A 16839-nucleotide genomic window follows, 5' to 3' on the forward strand; every position below is an offset into this window, starting at 1 on the left:
GGAGACCTCAGTGAGTACTTGTTCTAGACCAAAATACATGGTTGTAAATTCATGAGAGGGGGACAGGTGGCCCCACCAATTAAAAATTCCTCAAGATTATAAATGTATAGTTCATCATCTTGTGTCAAAATATTCACTTTAATATTCAAACATCTTACCACATAATAAGCTGTAACCATATGTTTGTTATATAATACCACTATAACATTAATAAATATTTACAGAGCTGCACTATGTCCTAGATGCTGAGAAATGATAGCTCCCAGTTTGGTTTTAAGTACAAGCCTTCACTGCCTCTGAAAGTAATTTTAAGCAGTATTATATTTGTTGCATGGTGATAAAAATCAATGGATTTGGATTTTAAACTGGATACTCCCTTGAAAATGACATCATTTTATTGTCCTCAAATGCATAAATCAAGGATGCAGTGTTACCTCAGCTTTCAGACCCTTGGCTGGGTGTTTCAGCTTTTGCTTTATTTGTATCTGAGTCCTGTATCCAATGTGGATCAGCTCTGAGGACTTTCCTTTAGTCAGAGCCGTGGTACATCTCTTTGTAACCAACCTTAGTAGTACCAGGAAAAATAAGAAATGGTGTGTGAGTCTCTTAATTAGTAACATGTCAAGTTATATGATTAATCAGAGGTTTTATGAGCTCCAAAACCACATTATTTCTGTCCACTGGATTGATTGTACATAGTTCGTTGAAAAATGGGTTTTTTAAAAAGAGTAAAATTCAGGACTCCTGACTCATAGTTTTCCAAACTGTTACACTGTTTTATTGGTATTTATCCCTTAGTGACAGCTAAAACTAGAGCAGACCTACATCGGGAGACAGGAGGCTGGCGAGAAGCCACTGACTTCTCTTTCATGTGTCAGGAGAGTCTCGGGCTGATTCGTGCTCTGCTGAAACCAGGAGCAGTGTGTGCTGTTTGATAACTCCTGACTTGGCTGTCTATGTACAGTGCTGTCGTCCTTACCCAGCTCAGGATAATGAAGCCCTAAGCTCAGCCACCCGGTGCTGCTTCCTACTCTTGCTTAGGGAGATAATTTCCCAATATTAGAAGTTTCAGTACAGCATCTTACAGATACACAGAACTCTAACAAGCAAAAATAATTCTCCCAAATGAGCGTCCTCCTCACAAGTGCTTGGTGGTTAGCTGGCTTCTTTAATGCCCTTTTGCTGTCAAGCACCAGGGGCAAGACAGGATAGCAACTCCAACCACTATGTTAAATCGAGAGATAACATTTGCGCTATTTCTTCTGTTTTTGGCATAGATTCTGAAATGACCTTGCAGCATCCCGACTGCTTGTACTTCTGTGGGAAAGGGTATCGTACCGCATTACACTTTGCATCTTGTAATTACTTTTCATTACATACTTCTGTCTGCGTGCTGTACCAAGATATTTTACCTTTCTTTGTCCCTTGACTGAATTTAGCTGCAAACAAAACAGTTCCTTGTTCCTTTTGTTAAGGTAGTGATGAGTACTCTGTGGAAATGGCTCGTTCTCCCCTCATGATTTCTTTCCCCAAACGTAGTCTAGCGTATATAATAGTCTGAAATGCTGGAGAGCTTGAATTTCTGTAACATCGCTAAATGTCTCTTACAGCCTTTGTCTAGGTTTGAACTTTGCACATTATGTATTTCAGACATTGAGAAAGAAGGGCCTTAATGGTTGTGACAGCCCCGATCCCGATGCAGACGATTCAGTAGGTCACAGCCCTGAGTCTGAGGACAAGTACAGGAAAATTAACGAAGATATTGATCTAATGATCAGCAGGCAAAGATTGTGTGTAAGTACTCGGAACACCCTTCATTGTTTTTACTCTTGATATCTCTCTGAACCTGGCAGGCATTGAACAAGAAAGAAAACAAAGGCTCTGAAAGCCCTGATCCTGACTCCTCTTACGCACTCACCCCACGCACTGAAGAAAAATACAAAAAAATTAATGAAGAATTTGATAATATGATCAAGAGTCATAAAATTCCTGTAAGTACCCAAGGTAGATGGCCGGTCTGCTGATAACCGCTGCAGTAACATCCCTTAACCCCCTCGGTGGTGGCTTGCTTTAAGAAGCATCGAAAAGTCAGACAGATGAAGTAGCCATCTCATCCCACAGGCAGTGCATTTAGAAAGCAACCCCTGTGGGATACTGAAATTGCGTCAACTCAAAGAGTTGCCATGGAGAAGTTCACTCAGAGGTAGAAGAGTTCACAGGAAGAAGAGAAAGATCCATGTGCTGTGCCCTGAATTTACACGGCCTCATGCAGGTCATCACAGGACACTAAAACATGAGACTCGCTTTCCGCATACATGTTGTATGCAGAGACCGGATACAGGAGTGGAGTGGAACTGCTACTCCACCATGTACACCGACAGATATCACTAAGTAAAGGCTAGACTCTGAATGATCCATCAGCCCCTCCCCACACACGACATTCACCTACAGCACTGAAGGGCTAAAGCTAATGCGCTGCGGGGAACAGACTGCATGAAAGCTAACGGTAAGACTTCAATGTCTGTGTGATTTGAAAGCTCTTCTCAGGGTATTATGTGCTTTGCCTATACCAGCAGTTTCCATGCTTTAACATGTGGCTCAATTTTCTCTTAACCAATTAAGACATTTTCTAACAATCAATCATATGCCTTGCCAGATGGTTAAGAAAAATAACTATGCATGCATTATTGTTTTTGGTTCAGATGTATAGGGAGAAGATGCCTACCTCATTGTTACATTTAGGCAACAATCAAACAAACAATGTTAATTCTACGGCATAAAAGATTCCACTCAAGGTTCAAATGCTTTTAATAATATTAGTACCTGAACCCTAATGTGTACACAAGCGTCTCACTATAGAATTAATTCCTTGTCAGAAAAAGTACACTTCTGGTAAGTTAGCAGAGCAGCCCAATCCTGAGTACTATGAGCAGATCGCCATGAAATTGGGCTTTGTTGATTATACATGTAGATGTTTAAGGCCAAAAGCTGTAAACCATATCCACACTGCACTCGCAAAGTAAATTAAACATTGCCACACTCAGCCTTCACTGGTTGAAATGAACCCTTTAAAATGTATTTGCAAACTATAGTGCTGATTAGAAACTCTGTCTTTATGAATGCTTAGTTTTTCTTTTGCTAAATGAAATACTATCAGCGGACAACTTTTTTCAAAGTTTCATGCCTTAAATACTTTTTTGAGATTATAGTATAATTGCATCATTTCTCCCTTCCTTTTCCTTCCTCAAAACCCTCTTATGCACCCCTCCCAGTCTTAAAGGTCGTTACCCTTCAGTGTTCTACACAACACGTTCACAGCGTTTCCCTCATCAGAGAACTCCATACGTGCTTACGAACTGTATGCAAAATTCTTCAAAGATGAAATAGCCATCAGAATTGATTTTACTCAGAAAAGAGAAACAAACTGCTTCTTTGGTTGAACTTGTAGTTCTCAGAGCCTGAGTTTTCTTGCTATATACAGAAAAAAACTGTTAGAAAGCTGTGTGTGCAAAGGTTTAAAGGTGGGGCTACCGTAAGGCAACACCTTCAGTGCCCACCCACGGACCACAGGACTCCTCTGCACAGTTCAGAAAGCAGCATGCACCTGCCATGTTGCTGGTAACTGTCAGCATAGGGGAGCCTAAATGTGGAGAAAAGCTGAACCCCCAAAGTGTCAGAATGTATGGACCATGGATCCACAGATCAGGTCCCTGTGTTTTAAGGGGAAAGTAGATGGGCTACTCATCTAGATTCCCTGAGACATTTCCCTTTGTCATGCAAAATGTCCAAAGTCAAGAGACATGACGTGTTAAAAGAATGTGTGGCGGGAGGTGAAACACACAAGAGAGTCTATGGGCACAGCATGGAAAAGGAGCCGCATGACCTCTCCCTGTGCCATGGAGTCTTCAGGTCTTCCTGAGTGTCTCGGTGTCCACAGTGAGAAGCCCAGGTCTTACACATTGCTCTCTCTTGCTGGGAGTTCATTCTGTTGACCGTTTCCACAGCTGCTAAAACATTTACAGCAATGCAAGGACACTCTGCCCTTTGTGTGCAGAGAGTGTTTCCAACCCTTTCAAAAACATTACAAGACTGTGTTTTTCCTTTCAAAGAACCAGTGTGAAATGTTTCCCTTTTAATATAGAACTTTTAATACTAAAGTCACCTGTTGGAGTAATATAATTTATGCCCCTATTCCTCAATTACATGTAATAATTCATGGGTGGTTTGGAGTCTTGTTGACCAGCATTTCCTCCTGCTGCTCTGCTACAGTTCATGCTGGGCATCGTGGCAAGCAAAAACAGCCCCATTTGGAGGAGCCAGGGATTAGCAAAAAGACCCGAGTGGATGAGAAGTAGAAAGAGGAAATGAGGAGAGAGCAAATAGAGACATCTGTATTTTCTTCTGAAATGGTGGACTATGAAGACAGCAGCATTGCTATATGCAGAATTAACAGTAGAATGAATTTGAAAATCACTTGATTTATATGCAAAGGAAGAATGCTTGAAGAAAGGGAAATGATTGGCTGCATAGGTCTGGAGGACCAAATAGTGGGTGGAGATGATCAGAGATGATGAAGTAGCAGACTGGACGAGCACCCAAGTGGGTAGTGTAAATTAGGTCAGGATGGACACGCTCTCACTTGACCATAATTGTGTAGGCATTGAATACAGGGAAAGGGAGAGCAGGTGCTCAGCAGAGCTCAGGCAGGGATGAAAGTTCAGACACTGAGGACGTAAAGGGAGGGACAGATGTGATATATGCTACAGCCACTAGGAAGCCATGAAGAAACCGAGATAAGGGCAGTCAGTAGTCACTTGTCATTACAACTCTATAATATTTTTCCTCTACCAGGAGCTCTGCCGCTTGGTAGTCCAATTAGTGGCAAAACAATAAAGCAGAGGATTCAGTTCAGTTGTTTACATGGACAAAAGAAGGAGCATTAACTAAAAGTAATATTTTATCAAAAACGTACTATTTGATTTTATTGACTTTTCTTCATGGAAAGTTTGGGGGAAATCAAGGGTTCATATGTTCCCCTGACTCATGTATCATTCAAGAACCAGGGTTCAGAGACAGCAGCTACAAGCTTCTCAGCCGTTGTTCCTACTTAGGACATGGGCCACCTGCATCCTCTCCCTGAGAGGAGCTTGGGACTATGTCCTGCTATCACCAAGTATTTCGCCCTCTGAAAACAAGAGCTAAGCCCCCTTGTCTTCCTGATCCCCATCCCTTCTCACAGCACTTCATGTGATCACTCCAAATTCTACTTTCCAGAGTCGAGTGTTCTAAACATTTAGAGACTGGCACACGATGACTAACTTTAGGGGTGGCTTCTGTTTTTGAGGCAAAAAAAATTTTTAAAATAGATCTTTTAAAGCTTCCTAATTTTAAAAGTCAAAAAGAAAAAGAATAATGCAAATTTCTTCAAAATATATGTTACTCTGTCTTCACATTGCTTCCCAAGTACTTAGGGATGCTTAGTGCCTTTGTCTACGCAGCCATCTTTTTCCATGGATAAGAAGATTAGGGTCAGGGAACTTTAAACGGCTTCCTGATTTAGTAACAAGGTATTATGTGATTGAGGCTGTGGCTGATTTCTTGGGGAAAGGCTAATCTTAAATTTCTAGAATAGCATCTCAGTGTGGTTATCTTAAGCTTGTAGTGTATGTTCAAGGCGCTGTAGATAATCCCAGATATGACCAGCAGCAGTGACACAAAGGACGGAGGACGCCCCGATGCTGCTGTATATTATGAGTTCAAAACGCTTTGATATGCTCTGGTATCAGAATATATCTGACTCCCATTTAACTAATCAGAAATGAATTTTTTAGCAATCCTCCTCAAGTTGTTACGGTTCAATGTGCTAGAAACTCATTCATTCTTCAGGATAATGCTTAGAAGGAAAAAGGAGTCTACTGACTTGCATTGAACTGGTTATTCATTCATTGCATAATAATTAACATCTTCTATGTTGTGAAAGAGCCTCTAATCTCTTAGGGGAGGAGAGAAGGGCTTGGCCCTCTAGTGAGGCCCGGCAACATTCTATTCATTATGAGGAGATACTGAACTCTGTAGCAAGTCTTCAGGACCCAATGAGAGTAGAGGATGCCTGGGTAGGAACAATGAGTGCAGATTAATGTTTGCAACCCAAAGGTAGTTTTAAAGTATGGACTTTTAAATCAATATGGAAGAAAGTTTTTAAAGTTGACTTTTCCCCACAGCCTCAGATGTAGTAGTCAACTGTTAGTCATGTGGACCACAGATGGTAGTTTACTATTACCTAATAGATGTGAACTATATGATCACTAACTACAAGATTTGCACCAAAATAATCATCTGTACTGCACAGTGAACTAAGAGCAAAACCAGATTCAGTCACTAGTTTAATGATGTTTGGCCATTTTTAAACTTTACTATTTTGAAAAAGGAAAAATTATACACAATGAAGGGATACTGACAGTGTTAAATTATATCAAGTAAATAAATTACTTAATATACCCTAGTGCCTGTTCAATAGAAAAAATATGCAGGAAATGATAATCTTACACTTTTATATGAATGGGGTATATACTCCAAAACTTCTCCTTTAAAGAAAAAAATATCCAAATAATATGAGAATGTATTTTGAATTGTTGGTAGCAACAGACCTTGAGTACTTTGAGGAAGAACTATTACCAACCAACGTCAAAACTGTTTTTGACTTGAATAAAAGAGAAAGAGATCTAAAGATGGGTGTAAAGATGAGCAGGATAATAGGACAGTCAAGGTGGACATTCTCCGCATGACCAGATTTTGAGCAAAGGTTTAGACGTAGTGCTGGAATTAATCAGGGTATTTGGTTAAGAGTAAGAAAAGAGGGGAAGGGCAGGCTGGCAGGTGTAAGTAGTGTAGGTTGGTAAAGGCCCAAATGTGGAGGAAGTGGCACTTTTCCTTTAGGTAAAATGTGTACCCTCGTGGGGACTTGAGAGAGGGTTGTTGTCATCTAATGTGTGATTTTAACAGATCAAGGTCCTGAGTGGTGTCTGTTGAAAGTAAAAAGCAGAAAGGTAAAGCCCAGAGTAGGTTGGTCTATCAGAGGGCAACTGTAGGAATCACCATGATGTGGCTAGGAATGAGGGTGTTCACACGCCCACCCAGAATTTCAAAATGTCCTCATTCAAAATCTGCAGAGTTAATATTGTGGTCTAAAGTCATAGCCAGAAACAGTTGCCAAGCTCAAAATGTGCCTGAAGAAAGCTTGTTAAAAGGACTACACATGTAGATAGGGTTAAAGGAAACCTGAGGGAGTAACAAAGTATTTTGGGGTCTGGAGCCTAGAAGTTGCTATTATCTGCAGGCCTAAGGACACAGAGGAAGAAGAAATCACTGGAGGAGGGAAAGCCCTGTTTCAGCAAGAGAGAACTATTCAAAGTATATCTGTAGGTGAATGGAGCCCCGGCAAACATCCAGTAAGAAAGATGCTGCTGCAAGGCGGGCCCTTGGCCTCTCTACTCCACTTGTGTTGCTGCTGCCGTCTGCACCAGTGGCTGGAAGGCCTAGTTGATATATTTGGAGCTCAGGACAAGGAGAAAGCGATTTGATGGTGCAGCCTGCTGATGGTGGAGGCTGATGAGCCCTAGTACCGTACTGTCTTCATAGTTAGTTTCCATTCTCACATGGCATGTCAGTGAAAGGATATATTTATCACTCTACAGATGTCTGCAGCATACATTAATAATTTTTCTTGTTTAACAGGGCTTTGGATATGTGGGCATATATCCACACTTTGATAGATCACCATGCATTTATACTCAATGATTATAGGATTTATCCAAAAGTCACTTTCTATTATCTTGTATTCAATCCACAAATGACCTAAAGGACAGACATACTATCATATCACATGAGCATTTTTATTTCCCTTAAAAACGAGGAAAAGTCAAAGTCATTTGAAAGTTGTAAAACATCTGCTTTTACCAATATTATAGTATCAATAACACAGAAGGAAATAAAGGCATGAAATGAAGACTATGAGGGCATAGATATAAACAGAGAACATAGTATAGTTAACACAACATAAACACAGTGTTACTGCAGACACATGTATGATTCAGGCCAGCCAATCGACCAGTTACAGATAGCTGCAGGAAATTCTAAAGAAAACAACTGGTAATAATGAAGGCAACAAGAACAAACTAGATGTGAGCCACAAACAAACACACATTTAAACTTGGACACCTCTTACCGAAAACCTCAGAAGGCTCATAGGAATCTTTTGTGTGTGTACACACACAAACCCAATTTTTCATGATAAAGGCTATATGCCGTGATACCACGAGTCCTCTGGCATGTCTTTGAGCAGTATTTTCACTCGTAATGCTGACAAAAGGAGAAAGACAAGAGTGTTTACCACTATGATGAGTTACTGAAAGCAGAAACAGAAACATAGTTTTGCTTAAGTTGCCAAAATAATAGCAAAAAATCAATAATTGGAGCCTGGATCACTCTAATTAGACATCCGCACAGCTTCAGCTCGCTAAACATTTGCCAGCTCTCTCATTTGGGATATAGATCTTGCCATGAGGCAGGGGCAATACCTATACAGCAAAATGTGAGGCACTGCCTGTTTCCTGAGATATCACTTTAAAATGTGAGCTACTAAGTGATACACACTCCCTGAAACCTGTGCCATAAAATGGCTATTATCTCCTGACTTGCTATTAACAGACAGATTTTTAAAAATAATAATTAAACTATATGTGCTATTCACATGCCTGAAGATGATTTTATATCATTAAACTTCTGCATAAATATGCTTCAATAAGCAATTAAAGCAAAGGATCAGCTTTGCATTTTAATCCCCCTTTTCTCTGTGAAATCATCACAGTCACGTACCTTTGATCTTACCATCATTTCTGGCACCTGATTCAGATATCACAAATGAATAATTATTACTTCATAGAATGGAATTCAAAGACAATGGTGTCTAATGAAATAGGGCTTTGTTTCACAGAAAAGTGAAACGCTTTCTAACGGTTGCAGAGAAAGAGTTCTAAGCACAGGGAAGAAATCAATCTATGGTTGCACATCTTGAGACAACCCTCCCCCCTTCCTGGGAGTAATCTACACACTGCACAATTTGGAATTTGGAATTTTCCTTGGCCAAGTTAATGCCGTCTGTGCTCGAATCCGTCTGTCTTACTTACATGGTTTTTCCTGTGTTCCCCACAGGCTGTTCCACCTCCCAACTTTGAGATGCCAGTTACCATCCCAGTGTCCAGTCATAACAGTTTGGTATACAGCAACCCTGTCAGCTCACTGGGAAACCCTAATCTTCTGCCACTGGCCCACCCTTCTCTGCAGAGGAATAGTATGTCTCCTGGTGTGACACATAGACCTCCAAGTGCAGGTAACACAGGTAGGTCCTTAAGAGGACATAACGTTCCCGAGGCATTGGAAGGAACCACTTGTACTGAAAGCTTTCTTACTTAGAAAGTGTGCTGTCTTCCTGTTTGTATTCTTTTGTTGCTCAACATCCACCCCTTACTAAATACTCTCTGTGACACAGCAGAAGTTCTTGATTGTCTTTCGGTGTTTCACATAACGCACACTTTGTCTTTTCTGGCTGTCAGTTTTCTCCTCCAGTTGCTATCTAAGCTCATCCTTTCTTCTTTCTCGAACAGTGTGTCAAATATCTAGTCTACACACTTTCATTGTAGTCCCCTCTGCATAAAGAACCTTTTCTCTCTTCTTCCTACTAAACTGTCACTGTGAGACTGCCCTCTGTGTTATCTAGTAGCATTTTATCCCTGTATGTAATCATTTGTGTCAATATTTATTTATTTATTTATTTATTTATTTATTTATTTATTTATTTATTTATTTTGAGATACCTTATCCCAGTAAGAATATACAGCAGAAAGGACGTGTGCTCCCAGTAGACTAGCATGTATGAAATGTGTAAGTTGTATGACATTAAAACACAGCTAAATCAGAAGTGCAGCCACTGAAGTCCACTTGCCACAGATTTGTCTCAACATTATAAAATATCCTTGTTGCTGCCCAATTCTCAATGGCCTAGAGACAAGAAATTATTGCTAGGAAAAAAACCAGACATTCTTAGTATGTGAATCCAGCTAAATATGTTATGATGTACTGTATTGAATACATGTCTTTTCTCCACTGGACTTGAAGAATCTTGAAAGGAAGAATGCCCATTTGATCTGCCAAGCTCACAGTGGGAACTAATTCAGTGTGTACTGAATATAACTAAGCCATTCCTTCATAGTTCCAGAAGCAGCATCAAAAATAATTGTATTTCTAAATCTCATACAGCAGTCTATTGTGTATTTACATTCTGGTTTTAAGAAAGTACTCTACGGGGTGCTTTCAATAGCTTAGGCACATTTAACTGTACTAAGAGCAGCTTATTGACAGAAGGACATTTTCCTCTAGAAGATTTTATAAATCTTGAACCAGGGAAATATGTACAAAGGGCTTTGCTGTGCCATTCTCTCCTTTATAATATGACTGAATTTTATTATACATTTAATTGTCATATAGATTCCTTTCAGTTCGTATTTAGACTTTTGAATATCCTATTTGATAACTCGTGTTCATTCACTATTTTGGTATTTTGTCTTCCAAACTGTATTTGCCGGGAAATAGGAAACATGTCCTTAAAATATTAGAAACATCTTCTGTGATTTCAATAGCTGGAAACAATTAATAGCTATGAAGTATGGCTTCCAAACAACTTAGAAATCACAACAGATGATAATCTCAACTACTTTTCCTGAATCTTGTTCTTTCTAATTTCTCAAATGATCATCTTCAATCTTACTGAAAGTTCACAACTCTTATAAAGAAACATTGTCATTTTGTATGTATCTATTCATTTATCTCTTTGTCACTGGGACTTGGGAGCCACAGCCCTTGTGCGGTAATCAGAGGTCACTGAGAAGGAGCCAGTTCTCTTCCACCATGTAGGACCTGGATGGAACTCAGGCCTTCAGGCTTGGTGGTAACTGCCAAGATTTGCTGAGTCATCCTGCTAGTGCAAGTTTTTGTGTTGTTCTTAAATAAGCAATTAGTTAGTATATTGCAAACCTGTAGCAAAGAAAACTTGTTTGTTGTGCCATTAAATGAAATTCAGCTAGGTATATTAGCCAATTATGAGAAAATAAAAATTCTAGTCAATTAATTTTGCACCAAAAATAATGTTAGAAAATATATAGAAAAATTAGACATCAGATATGTGGATATCAAGGCATGGTAGAAATGAAGTGGAATTTTTCTGTGAAGTATCTCTTGAGAAAATCAGACTTGGAAATAGTAAAAATGAGGAGACTGTTATAAGGCTGTATTTTTCTAATGTAATCTTTCCTGGGGGGTGGGGGTGGAGAAAGGCTCTTCAAAATGTCAGTAAGTGAATGTATTTTTAACATTTGAACACAGCATGTCACAATAAAACAAATGTCAGCCCTGTGACTAAGGTAGCACGGTTTACGCTTGTGTCTCAGAAGAGGACAAATGCTGAGTGCTGAAGACTCTGTGCTCCGTCCTGTTGGCCCCTAGCCTTTCTCCTTTTGATCTTCCTCTCTTCTCCATAGGTGGTCTGATGGGTGGAGACCTCACATCCGGTGCAGGCACCAGTGCAGGTGAGCATAGACCTCAGTGCTGCAGCATGTGTTATGGGCCAGTCTGTTGGGTTATTTCCAAGAAATACTACGGTTCTTTCAGAAGGGGGAATGGTTAAACAGTAACTTACAAAAGGACTAATTACTAACTAGAGTCTTACTTAATAAAACTTCAACGGAAGCCAAGCAGAACTGTTATATCCAATTTGTTAATGAAGAGAATTTACTTGTGTTACTTATGCAGTTAAAGAATATTTTAAAGAAGTCTAAAAATCAAATAACTTCAGCTGGTCTGCAGAGAAGTGTAGGTTCGAATCAGATCACCTCAATCCCTGATACCACTGTTAGACAATAGTACCTTATAGAGGCCATAGTTCTTATGTTCTCTGTTAATCAGTCCCTAATTGAATCAATTATGTCCACACAACGAACTGATATTCTATATATTTCTAAAGAAGGGTACATAAAGAAATAACAGAAGAAAGATTGCAGTCATTCAACAATACTGGTAATCAAATCACATTTGGCAATAACAGAATATCAGTAGACTACACTACCACAAAACCCCTCAAATACACTTCAGCTCTTAGGAATATCATCAACAATGACCAGTTATCTCATTGTCATGTGTCTTCATATTTGCAAAGAAATTTATAATATTGGAATTTTTGAGATGTTGATTTCCTTTTCAGTGCAAATACATAATGTAGCACAGGACTTTTAAGTGCCATCTCTAGTTTAGTATGAGGCATAGAAGTAACCATGGTAATTCTGCAGGTGGAACATGCTATAAATCTAAAATAGGAGGAGGCAGGCATGAATGACACAAGGTTATGTTTGAAGTGTCAAAAAAATCAAGTTTATTGAAATATGCATGGACAGCCTAATTAAAACATTTTGCTCGGGTCAAATATAATAGCCTGCTAATTATAAGAAAGAAGATAAGGAAAATTGGCATACAAAAACATTTTTATACATACATCTGTTGGAGGTGGTATCTCTTCTGGGTATTAGGTTTTTACTGCTTCCGTGAGTGGTACAGAAAAAGTTCCAGAACTACACAGAAAGTAGATAGAAAGGATGAATAGCAGTAGCTTCGTATTTTAAATAGCTTATAAAAAAATTAGATGCAGCCAAACTAGTAAATAGATTCAATAGTATTTTTCTAGGCAATGAATTCAATTCAATTTTTTCTCCGCAAAAAATACTTTTCAAAGAGTAAGCTCAAAGTTCAAGAACCAGACCAAGTTCAGTCAGGTGTTTCCAGGATTGAAGTCCTAGCCAAACACTGGTTATGATCAGTGGTGAGACTAGCAGTCACATACTGGTTGGGTAGGACCAGAACATAACCCAAGAGTAGTCTCCATGCGTTGACTGTGTTCGGTAGTTCAGGAAGCCAGCTTGATTACTATTAAAGGAACAGCCAGTAGTGGGAGCAATGGTTACTAACTTGGGTGCAAATGGTCTTTTACTATAAATAGCAATGATACTTTCGAATCTGATGTGGAAAATAAAAGGTGGTTGGTTGTTCAGTTTTGCTCTTATTGTTAGTTGTCAGACATCTTACTAGATGTAACCATTCTCCAAGAATAAAGGAGATATTCAGTATTCTAAATATAAAAATTGCCTCAGCGTAGGATCATTCCAAAGGTCTCAGGAGTTAAGGAAATTCATCCTACTGCCTCCGAACCTATGCCACAGGAATGAGACTCCTTATATCTAAAAATAGAGTGACTCAGGCTAGGGTACGGCTCAGGGGGCAAACTGCTTACTAAGCATGCCTGGCAGTCTCAGCATTGAGGTGTCTGTAATGATATCATGTTCCTGTAAAGAAGTGGGAGGCAGACACAGGACAATGTGCAGAAACCCACGGGCCAGCTAGTCAGGCACATAGAACAGTGAGCATGGATGAGGTCCGTGTTTCAGGCAAAGACCGATGCTCAAGATTGTTTCCTGGACATTGACTGTGGCACTGACCCCATGACCATGCCTACACAAACACATACATATAGATACAGAAACACAAGGGGTCAAAAGGAAAATCTGTGGGTGTACCCCGTTACTAGATAAGATTTTCTGGTATGTCATATCACACATGTATAATTTTCAGTCTCTACATCACTAAATAAAAACTATTTAATTTCTTTTAGACAGAGCAAGCAGCCCTTTCTGAGCCTGGTTCCAAGGAACACCTGTGGCAGGTGCCATTTAGTCTTGAGCATAGCCAGGTCCTGCTTGTAAGCTCACTCATCGCCACCTTCTTTTTGATGCCAGCCAGTGTCATATGTCAAGACCAAATATATCTGTGCTGGTGTCAGAGAATCACATAGCACCAAGGGGAAGCAAGGCCAGCCAGAAAGTCTGCATTCTCAGTGAAGAAAATTAAAGCAAAATTACCAAAAGATATTGTCCAAAGGTTTAACATTGTCACTTATTATACTCAAGGTCTCAGACTTAGAAACTGCAAAGCCAATGACAGACTGCAGCCAAACTATATACTTCTTACCCTCTGTTGTTAGTTTTTCAAAATCAAGTGAAAAAAAAAAGAGATATAGTTTCACAAGGAGTAGAAGTAACATTTATTGTGTGCCTTAAAAAATCCCAATCAAGTAGATAAGCATTCTCTTTCTTGTCTCAGCTTGGTTACATGGAGACATTTTCCCACAGTCTCCGAGTCATTGTGCCATTACTCTGTAGTCCACCTAGTCCTGTTAACTCTATTTCCAGGACACTTGTTAGGACAACCCTTCTCTCTCCATTCCCATCCTAGTGTCCTGGCTCAGACTCACAGCACCGCTCCCAGACTGTCTCCATCTTTCTGGTCTATGTAACATTCCTCACTCATCTCCCTGTGTCTAATCAGACTTTCTCCATGCCTCAAACTAGATATATGTCAACATTTACATGCGCTAAACTCTCAGGATTAACCATGAGCCATTTATCTCTGTCTGACCCCTTCTACTTTCATAGCTTGCATCCTTTTCTGGCACTGCCATCCAAAGCATCTTGTACTCTAAATTTACTAATAACAAGCATTTGAATAATTCATAGTGGGCATTTTTACAAAACAAAAAATGTAACTCAGTCAACCTCATAGCTGTCTTTTTTAAGTAGATGCTCCCATTGTGGCCTCTCTACAGATGGGTAAGGCAAGGCATGGGGAAGCTAGTTAATGGTCTAAGGTAGAGCCCAAGAAGTCCATCCCCCAGAAACTATTTTTCTAACTGCCTCACTGTGCTGTCACTTCCTAGCAGTAACATCCTCAACACACCATACATTTCTAACTCTTCCTCCTGTCCTTTGCTTGGATCTCCTGAGCACTGTCAGTCAGAATCCAGTCCAGCCATTCAGAGTCCTGCACCTCCCCTCTGTGACTGTCCCACAGCCTGCACTGACATTAACTGTCTCTCTTTGCGCCATGATTACAGTCTCTGCACTCATCTCTCCTGGACACTGCTATCTGGGGCAGACCAGGTTTAGTTTGTGCCTTTGCTCAATGCATAAATGTTACCCACAGACGGTGCTCCATAAATGTTTGCTCATTGCCTAAAGCACCAATCTCTGAGATCTAAAACTATAATATAAATACTGAAAGTAAGAATTTCAAAGAAACTCTGACTTTCAAAATGAAAACCCTTGATCTGTTTTTTATTCATTTAATATAAAGTGAACGTTGATAAAATGCCTGAGCCCCCATTGGCTGATAGAGCCAGGGTTTACTTCATTCTTTGACACTTTGGTTGGGGGAGGACGAAATAGCTAATATAGAGCAGAGATTGAAAAAGTGGATTGGTATCTCATACCATCACAGATCACTGCTTGAAACAACGAGCCCCTTATCACTTATCCTGAAATAATTACCAAGAGGCAGGGAAGCCGTACTGAAGCAGTAATGAAATGGGGTGTGCTCTTCCTGCAAGGGACATGTACAGCAAGTCATTATAGTACATTAGTAACAGCGACTAACTGTTCGAGCTTTCAGTTGACAGCTACTCATCCACGACTTACCCCTTTCCTCTCCACAACCAAAGTGAGACATCCCTGCTTTTAAAATTACATTTTGTCATGTATCTGTACATTAAAGCTCTTAATGTGTTAATCTAAGTGGTTATTGATGATTGTAAGATCCAGTTCCATTGGGGTTTGGTTGTAATCATTATATTTAATGGAAATAACCATCAGCACAGCAATCCCTTGTGCTGGATCGCACACTATCACGCGAATACCTTCTGGTTTTATGTTGTCGATAAGCTTACCTTTTACAGTGCAGAAGTCTCACACACTTATGATTCACGATTAGGATTTAATCTGGGTCAGGGGGAGCTTCAGAAATCCTTTGGAAAAATTAAGAAACTGTGGTAATTCACATAGCTATTTGACAATAAGACAAAGAAAATTTAAGTATATTGGTTAATAATTTTAATTGGCATTCATTGTAAATTACATATCATTTTTTATAAAGAAAAAAAAAAGAAACCAACAGCTGTTTCGTTATTTTGATTGTCAATTGTTTACTGTTTTACAAGTTTGGCTGTCAAGCATTGCCACTTCTAGAATGCTTAATTTACATCAGCTAAATAGGTGGAGATATATGGATGGCAAAGAACTGCCATGGATACACAGAGAGATAAATAACAGAGACTGCTTTCCAGACTGGAGGCAGGCCTAGGAAGAGCTTCCCTCATAATACCTTGAGCTGAGTACTCACAATGAAGCTAAGACACAATTACCGTTCTAATCCATTTACAGACAATGCATTGTGTTAGCATGATTGCGAAAGTTTATACTTCTTAAAATTCATGTAGCAGAGAGGCAAGCAGATCTCTGAGTTTGAGGCCAGCCTGTTCTATACACAGAGAAAGCTCCAGGACAGCCAGGACTGACTGCACAGAGAAACTCTCTTGAAAAGCAGTTTTTCACATGGCAGTGAAAAGAAAAAAACTAATACACTGCAGCGTAGAATGGACTTAGAAGAGTCATGAATGTGGAATGCTTACAGAGTTCTGAGGTGGCCTATCTCCCCAAACACGTCTATACATTCTTACTCAATGATTTTTAAAAATTGATAAAGTGATTAAAATTTCATCCTACAAAGATGGCTTAATATGTTGGCATTTTGCTTTTAAAAAATCAACAACAAAATTCAAATTGCTGTGTTCTAGAAGAGAAATATACCAATTGATTGCTCTCCAATAAGAAAAATAATCTTAGTATAAAAATA

General features: G+C 39.5%; 1 protein-coding gene across 29 annotated transcripts in view; it reads left to right on the plus strand.

The window, feature by feature from the left end:
* The window catches only part of Mef2c (myocyte enhancer factor 2C), a 162383-nt gene that overhangs the window by 119118 nt on the left and 26426 nt on the right, over positions 1–16839 (plus strand). For 7 of the 29 annotated variants that reach the window (XM_087629748.1, XM_087629785.1, XM_087629766.1 and 4 more), the window contains 3 exon segments: positions 1651–1794; positions 9211–9397; positions 11592–11639. In XM_087629748.1, coding sequence (XP_087485874.1) covers positions 1651–1794; positions 9211–9397; positions 11592–11639 — 379 coding nt within the window. 29 annotated transcript variants of the gene reach the window in all.

Source organism: Rattus norvegicus, chromosome 2, assembly GCF_021556685.1.
Source record: "Rattus norvegicus strain SHRSP/BbbUtx chromosome 2, alternate assembly SHRSP_T2T, whole genome shotgun sequence".
In the NCBI taxonomy this organism is placed as follows: domain Eukaryota; kingdom Metazoa; phylum Chordata; class Mammalia; order Rodentia; family Muridae; genus Rattus; species Rattus norvegicus.